Consider the following 8,610-nt stretch of genomic DNA (forward strand, 5'->3'; position numbering starts at 1 on the left):
ATATATATGTTTGTTTAGATCTGAGCTGTGTAGATCTGCTGCACTATTTACTACAGCCCGGCTGTCCGCAGCCGACTTTATAACAGTATTAAGTGAAAACCATTCAAAATATTTTACAGAATAAATTCCTTATCCAAATCCCATAAAAACACAAGACAACCAGCAATTAGACAATACCCTGTGTCGGATGAATGCAAGCTTTTTGCTTTTTTAAAAACCTAAATAAGGGTTGTTCCCTCTTGTTTTCTCTGTTAGGATAATGCTACAGAAAATGGGCTCCGGAAGGTGACTCCCTTACAAACCAAAAAAGAGAAATACAAGTATTTTTATTATTATTTTTATATTATTTTTATTCCCGGTCTGCACGTTTTACGTTGCTTAAGGTAAGTGAACATGAAACTATTCAGCAAAACTTTCAATAATAATCTAAGGTATTGAGTTTTGGGATATTACTTGCATACAAATCTATAAATGCCTTAAGGTTTCTAAAATATACAATATGTGGTAAATTCAATAGTGGACCCAGCAAAGATTCACATTTTTGCATGATTTGTTATTGATTTGTTGCTGTTACTTAATTATACTTTTAATAAATTCAAGTCAAGCTTAGTTACATGTGATGGTAGCTATATGCTCTTACCTGTGTGCCTCCTCCGCAACCAGACTGTATTCAAACTTAAAGGTGACATGTCATGCTTTTCCGGTTATTGCCCGTCCCCTTGTGTGTTATGAAGGTTTTTATGCATGTAAACAGTCTGCAAAGTCAAAACCCTCAAAGTACACCCTGTAGCGAGTAAACTCTAACACAGAAAATACCTCCCCAAAAGCCTCGTTGGAGATTTCTCAGTTTCCATTGTTTACTTCCTGCCCCGTGTGACGTGGCCGTGCAACGTCACTTCTTCTGCCAGTCGACCATATTAAGTGTCGTAAAACCTGCTTATTTTCAAAGCTCTGTCTAGTCATGTCGCGGAGGTTCTGTTGCCTGTCTTGTGTGGAGAAATCCACAATGTTTGCAGTACCGAAGGCAGAACCACGACGAAGTCAGTGGTTGACATTCCCTTTTAACACTGTTCCAGCTGATTTACCAGCCGGTACTGTTGTGTGTGCGCGGCATTTCACGGACCAAAGCTTGTTATGTTATGAAAAACATTGTTTTCATGCCAGCTACAATGAATGACCGAACGTAGCAGACTAACTGTATAATATTGCAATTGTAAGATGCTCTTGCTAAGCCTAGACTAGCTGTTAAACTGCATATTAGGTTAGCATATTAGCTGGCAAGCTAACTGTGTTGATTACTGATAGATAATCGTAGCTGGAGAATTTCGTCTGCAAACACACACGAAATACTCATAGACAGTATACTCTGGCTGATGTACGGTCAGTCGCCAAACATAATTACATTGAAGTTGGCGGTCCTAGCAGCTATGCTACTGAGCTACAAAGAGTCTGAAATATTACGCTACATGGGAAAAGGTAGCAGACTATCTGTAGAACATTGTAATTGTAAAAGTGTTGCTTTTATGAAATTGACTGTTTTCCTCGGATACAAAATTAATTGTATGAATACTATGTGTATCTTTCTTAGAGTACATCACAGCAGGAACACAATACCCACCGCTCCAGTACAGTCGGATGTCAAACAGACCGTCCACAGACTGTTTGTGTGGGAACTCAGAGGGTTGAGACACGGTCTGTGGGAACACAGACAGTGGAATGTAAAGTGTCCGCCATTTCTGTTGCTACACAGTTGGCCCGGGGAACACTGAAATCGGCCCACGTGAGAAGCAAAGGTAGACTATAACACTGACAAATCACAGATACATTACCTTAATTGTGCTTTTATTACATATGCAGCACTTGGGCTCGACCAAAAATCGTTTTTAAATGTGCTCTATAAATAAAACCTTATTTGATATTATTGTATATCACAGAAATACTGTTATGTTGACTACAAGAAATACAGTGCTGTTTGTAGTTTGTACATTTTTCATGAATTAATCTGTCAGATGTACACAAGTTGTTGGCCTTTTACAATGTATTAGTGTCTTATCTAATGTACATAGTATTTATGCACTTTTCCCTTTTTATTAACAGGCGTCCAGGCCACGGTGTCTTTCAAAAGTGTTGGCACTAAAACTTCCACCTACACAGAAATCCCCTTGTCCTCTACACCAATAAAGGGCCCAGGATTAGCAAGAGACCTCGACTAGAGTTGGAGCAGGAACAAGGAGAGACTTCGATTGAATTTGAAGAGACTCTGGATTCGAGTTACCACCCTGATGATACTGTAGAAGAATCTGACGTATCGTAAGTTTGGTATATTTGGTACACATTACTATTACTGTTGTTCAGAGTTGACATCTAACATGTATTGTTAATTTTGTTTTGTTACATTAGACTTCAGACACGATCCACGCACAGTGACGCAAAGTACATTGTGTTTGAAAGCTGCCTCGGACAGCTGTTTGAAAAATGTCCGTTTTGTAAGACAGACTGTGATGTCCAAAAACGAAAAAATGGGACTTTTGTGGCGTTCAAACAGCGTTGTCCAAACTGCACTTACTTCAGACAATGGGAGAGCCAGCCCATCATTGGAAGTACCCCGGTTGGCAACTTACAATTATCTGCTGCTACATACTTCACTGGTGCTTCCTTCTTCCAACTAAAAAATGTATTTTACCATCTTACATCCATAGCATATGAAAAATGACAGAAGTGGACTTTTTCAAATACTTGTCCTGTTTTTCTATTTATTCATAGATATGCAGAGCCATGCAGCTGGAGATCTTCCAGTATGAGACCTTCAGGAGGCATGCTAGGCATTATCTGGAGCCTGCTATTATCCACAAGTGGAAAACTGATCAGCTGAAGATTTTCCAGCAACTACACCACCAGGGGGGAAAGGTCACAGTTGCAGGAGATATGAGAGCAGACTCTCCAGGTAAGCAGAAACAGACAAGACAGTCTAGTGCCAGAGTTACTGGTGTATATTACAATTACAATTACAAGCCACACTGAATTATCTGTACAATGAAAGAATAAAAGAGAAATGAATAAGTGTATACAAATAATTAATTATTATATGAATGTTATATTTTTCAGTGTACGTGGGTGAGCTGATGAGGCTGGTGTTTGAAGAAGTCTTTGAGGACCCAACACCCTTTGTGGAGGAGATGAATAAAATCAACATCCCAAAGGACCTGTCCACTCAATTTGACAGGCCCTCAAAGGAGGAAGTGGTAGCCCGCCATGTCTCACGTTTTAGTCTAGGGGCAGTCGGAAGCCCACGTACTGTCCAGCCAGATCAGGGAACTCCTGGCGTATCCGGCGGACCACACACGACGGGATGACCACTCTGATTCCTCGTCCCAAAAAGCCCCAGCACCAGCTTACGAAGCTGCGATAGGCCAGATGCCTAAAACGCCTATAAGAGGAGGAATGGATGATAACATATATGTGCTGTCCTGTTTTTCACCCTTACCCTCTGGCTGCTTGAACAACTGAATTTCCCCACAGGGATTAATAAAGGTCCATCTTATCTCATACAGTGTATGATGATCAATTTGTACATTTATCAAAATAAAGTTTGATGGAACTACTTGATAGCCTTTCTTCCCTGAATTATTTGCTCCTAGATCATTCATATATAGCAAACCATTATTTGATTTTTCATCTAATACAGTAGTAGTTTATTATAGCTAAAAATAACTTACTCTTCTTAGGGCTGGGCGATTTTTTCGGTTTTAACGATTAATTTGCATTTTTGCTTTCCTACGGTTTGTGAAATGGCTGAACCGAAAAATCGCGATTTAAAAACATTTCTAGACTCCGCAGATTTGTTTTGCTTTAAGGGACTCCGTAGTAGCTTACTCTCTCACTTTCCAGAACACGCACAAAACTCAGCCACATTGCCTGTGACTACCCGATCTGCAGCTCTGTGTACACATATATCACTTACATTATTCAATACATCCTTTGTACTGAAGTATTCAAGAGTAAATAAAGTTTAATATAAATGATTTGCTGTGGCCAATTGTTTTCATTGCATTTACAGACCCGTGTAAATCTCTGATACCACCCAATGAATGCATTGACTTGCTTGTAGAACCACGCTACACAAAACAGATAGCAACACCCATACAAACTATTTAAAAAAAAAAAGGGGCTACTGTATCGACCTATATAAAGTATATAAATATATTTTTTTTTTCAAAATACTAAAGATATCTTGCATTTTAGCCATGCCTCATTTCGTTCCATTTGCTTTTTCGAGCGCTGTTTTTGCAGGGGGCTGATTCTGTGAGCTGCAGCTGACCACGCCCCCCTGCAGGAGAGGGGAGCGTGCTCTGAGATCAGCTGCTGGGCGGTCTGTAGAGGGGGAGGAAAAGAGATCTCCGTCCTCCGTGTTTTATTCTTATAGAAGTAAGAAGAGAAGTAATGGGGCAGAAACCCTCCTTTTTACGCAGCGGTCCAGACATAGACATCAAACGGCGACACATATTCAGTTGGCAGTTACTTTGGCATTAGGGCAGGGATATCTAGATACTTCCCAAGGTCTGACATCATGAAGTGTGCTACTTTTAAAGCAAGCAACGATGTTTTCAAATCTGTAATCAAAAAGCTCCTCAAAAACACTATCGAAGCAGTTCCTGCCGTTGCTACGTTAGTTCAAACGGTAACAACGGACTACTTTTCTTAGCGGATGCTTGTCAATTTAAATCAATACATAAAACTATTTTTTAAGTCAATAAAATCATTTCCTAAATCCATAAAAGCATTTCAATTAATATTGGGAGTCATGTCGTTACTTTGTTGAGAATGTGGCCATGTGTAATAAGCGGGATGATGTGCACATTGCATAATGTGCCTTCATGCCGATCTAGATCCCTCCGCAAAAAAAACGGCTCGTTCGCGGGCGAGAGCCGGCTCCCGTCGTTCACTTAAAAGAACCTTGGTCTGGTTTGTTTAGAAAAAAACTGAAAAAAACTGAAAAAAATCGAGGTTTAAATCGAAAATTGTCCAGTTCAGTCAGACAACTCACGTGTTCCTTTAACATGTTTATTAGAAGCAGCATATAGTTAAGTTTGGCGACTAGGCTCGGGCATCATCACTCCATAGATATACATAGCACGATGAGTGATGATCAAATAACTAACCCCCGAGCCTACAGGTGGAAGCTGGGGTGGTGGTGGGGCAGCGAGCAGCAGCGACGTAGAGGTAGCTGCAGCAATAGCAGCAGCAAGCAATGCATGGAGAGAGATCTGGCAGGTTAAATAGAGCGGCATATTAAGGAGACTCTGTTTGGTTGGTTGTAGAGTGGCAAGGGGGCGTTATGTATGAATGCAGCATAAGTGCTCGAGTTGACTGCCTGAACTAGCTCGCAGGCTTCGCCTCATTTCAGTCAGACAACTCACGTGTTCCTTTAACATGTTTATTAGAAGCAGCATATAGTTAAGTTTGGCGACTAGGCTCGGGCATCATCACTCCATAGATAGCACGATGAGTGATGATCAAATAACTAACCCCCAAAACTGCGTGGAGATTAGATACTATCCCCCAAAACTGCGTAGCCCGAGCCTGACGCTGGTGATGTAAGACTGATAAGTAGAGGGCCTGGCGAGCTGCCATGTGGCCATTCCCCCTAAGCACAGCGGCTTTAAGGGGAATATACTACTTAGTGAGACTGCTATGTGTAGGCCTGAGGAATAGCCCAGAGCCGATTCTTCCCAGAGCACAGCGGCTTTGAGAGGAATATACTACCTATATACACTACCTAGTGTTTGCTATGTGAAGGCCCGGGAACAGCCTGAAAAGCCGTCCCCCTTAAGCACCGCGACTTTAAGGGGAATATACTACCTAGTGACTGCTATGTGAAGGCCCGGGAACACCCCGAAAGCCATCCTCCCCCAGCACAGCGGCTTTGAGGGGAATATACTACCTATATATGCTACCTAATGAAACTGCTATGTGAAGGCCCGGGAACAGCCCGAAAAGCCATCCCCCTTAAGCACCACGGCTTTGAGGGGAATATACTACCTAGAGAGACTGCTATGTGTAGGCCTGGAAGTGACCAGTGCCGACCTCCCCCCCAGCACCGCGGCTTTGAGGGGAATATACTACCTAGAGAGACTGCTGTGTCTAGGTCTTTGAGGCAGCGACAATGAGCTTTCCCCCCCCAAGCATGCAGCTATGAGGGGAATATACTATAGTGAAATAAATATAATCTAACCCAGCAACCACCTGGTATGCAATAATATAATTCTACAGATATACATCTTTGAACGTTACTCATCATCGAGTAGTGCAAGAGCTCATGGTTGTTTGTGCTGCAAGGATCTCATTCATGTGAGGCATGATATAGCGCTGATGGTGGGCAGAAGATGACCGATTACTCAGGGTTGAGGTAGGCGGATATAGAGCTGCGGTTGTGGCTGTGCAGATTCTTAAACAGTGGGAATAGCGATCTGGGGGCAGGTCGCAGCTTAGGCAGAGATCACGCAGCTTGGAGGAGAACCCTCGTCGTTGGGTTTGCAGCCATCGAATAAACATGGGTGCCGACCCATGTGTCAGAGGGCAATGATGCGAGAAGTTCAGCATGGAAGATAAAGGACAAACAAAACAGTGTTAGTTTTAGCGATGATTATTCGGGGTTCCTTGACTCCGCAAACAGAAATGTCAGACATTGAATGTTTCAAAACTGTGTATATTTGATCTCCAAAGTTAATTCAGTAAGGGAGAGATTATGCTGAGGATTAAAAGGTGAGAGGTCTGTGTATATTTGCCACCTGAGAAACCAATAGAAAGCTGTAACAACTGCCTCTGACGTTTATCAATGTATAGTGAAACCCCTTTGCCTGAACTTATACATTAACCTTTGCACGGGTGCAAAGTTAAGAGGCAGTCTTTATCATTGCGTGGAGGACGTGCCTTCTTAACCCTTAAAGACCTAGACGGAATTTTCGCCTGCCTGACTCTCCTGTATTTATTTGTTTCTCCTAACCTGTTCTAACCTTTTCTAGCAGTCAGCATCAAGTGCCTTACCTCATTTGATTCAGGAGAACCTCTAGTTCAAGTCTGGTTAATTTAAAGTCCAAATGTTACCTTAACTTTGTGTGATAATGGCTGAATTTACCAGTTTTTCAAAAACGCCAGTACAAATGTTGTGGTTTTTTTTACTGTTTACTCCGACAGGAACATAGGAATTTTCTTTTTTATTATTTACAAAGCTGCATTTAGATGTTTTAGGCTTTCAAATTAAATTTAATCTGCATATTATGTTCCCTGAGTAAGTTACAGCTATTTATTCCATATTATCATAATAATAATATGGAATGATTAAAACGAAATGTATTTCCATATTTAAATGACTGATCATGTTTCTTCTGTCAAGAAAAGGTTGAGAGTAATAAATTAAACCATAACAGATGACATTGCAACAAAAATAACTTGTTTCAGAGAAATATATTATCATTTGAACATTTAAATACAAACACAAACAGTGAAACAAACTCCAAGTGCTGGAGATACAAAGTGCAAATTATCTTGAAACTATAAACAAAGTGTTAGAAATATATAGAAAGTGCAAATGTACAAAGAGCAAATGATCTTCAAACTATAAACAAAATATTAGAAAGATATACAAAGAGGAAAGGAAATGTATCAACATTTTTTAAATTATTTACATTAAATTACAATCAGACTTGATTCAGTCAATGGAAAGGTTTTACGTGCGGCTGCTATGCCACTTGCTGAAGCAATTTCTGTGAGCCACAAGACACAGTGTCACATCACACCGCGCACACTTCCAGATGGAACGTTTTTTGCAGAGCACACATTTTCGCCGACCTTTTGTTGCCGTGTCTCCCGACCTCCGTCTCGCAAATGAGTCAATTCCCTCCTCCTCCTCCTCCTCCTCTGCACAGGACATTGACTCTGGCAAGCACTGTGCCCCTTTGGGTGGCACAAAGCTGCCAATTGGGACTCCACACAGCTCTGCAGACAGCTCCTCCATGAACCGGGCGTGGGACATGGCCACTGACCCTGAGGACAGACACATCTCCTTGTGCAGAATATAGCTGTTGGTTGCAGCAATGTCTATAAAGTGGTACAGTAGTGTCCTGTACCACCTGTTGGACCTCTTGTGGACTGAATAGTATTGGATGAGCTGGTCTGACAAGTCCACCCCACCCATGTATTTATTATATTCAACCACACAACGAGGTGCCATGATGTTTTGTTTTTGCCATTTCCCCGTTTCCTTAGCATACACATTCCTGGTGACGGTGTCTCCATTGAAGGCTTGGTGTATTGTAGAGCACACTGACACCTCTCTCGTATCCATCCACTTCACAAACAAAAGCTCCTTCTCTCTGAGCCATCGCATTGAGCCCCTGGGGCTCTTTGAGGTTAGCGCATTCAATTTTGATTTAGGCACGTTTTTCCGATTGTCGCGGAATGTACCACATGCCACAAAACCCCTTGCAAATAGGTCAGTAAAAAGTTTTGGGCTGGTGTAGAAATTGTCTACAAAAAGATGGTAACCTCTCCCCAAGTAGGAATTATCCATTAGGCCGCTGACAACATCATAGGAGAGACCCTGCCCTGAAA

General features: G+C 41.6%; 1 protein-coding gene across 1 annotated transcript; it reads left to right on the forward strand.

Moving 5' to 3' along the window:
- The first annotated feature begins 259 nt into the window (after nucleotides 1-259).
- Nucleotides 260-3,689, forward strand: LOC117533581. The gene is made up of 5 exons (XM_034197411.1): nucleotides 260-285; nucleotides 2,155-2,310; nucleotides 2,401-2,674; nucleotides 2,764-2,944; nucleotides 3,106-3,689. The coding sequence occupies exons 1-5, from the start codon at nucleotides 260-262 to the stop codon at nucleotides 3,351-3,353; spliced, it is 885 nt and encodes a 294-aa protein (XP_034053302.1). The 3' UTR covers nucleotides 3,354-3,689.
- The last annotated feature ends 4,921 nt before the right edge of the window (nucleotides 3,690-8,610 follow it).

Source organism: Gymnodraco acuticeps, unplaced genomic scaffold (genome assembly GCF_902827175.1).
Source record: "Gymnodraco acuticeps unplaced genomic scaffold, fGymAcu1.1, whole genome shotgun sequence".
Lineage (NCBI taxonomy): Eukaryota > Metazoa > Chordata > Actinopteri > Perciformes > Bathydraconidae > Gymnodraco > Gymnodraco acuticeps.

Coding starts and splice junctions, on each gene's coding strand:
- LOC117533581 (XM_034197411.1), top strand. CDS start 260: ATGCTACAGAAAATGGGCTCCGGAAG. Junction 286..2,154: donor CAGAAAATGGGCTCCGGAAG/GTGACTCCCTTA, acceptor CCACCTACACAG/AAATCCCCTTGTCCTCTACA. Junction 2,311..2,400: donor GTAGAAGAATCTGACGTATC/GTAAGTTTGGTA, acceptor TTGTTACATTAG/ACTTCAGACACGATCCACGC.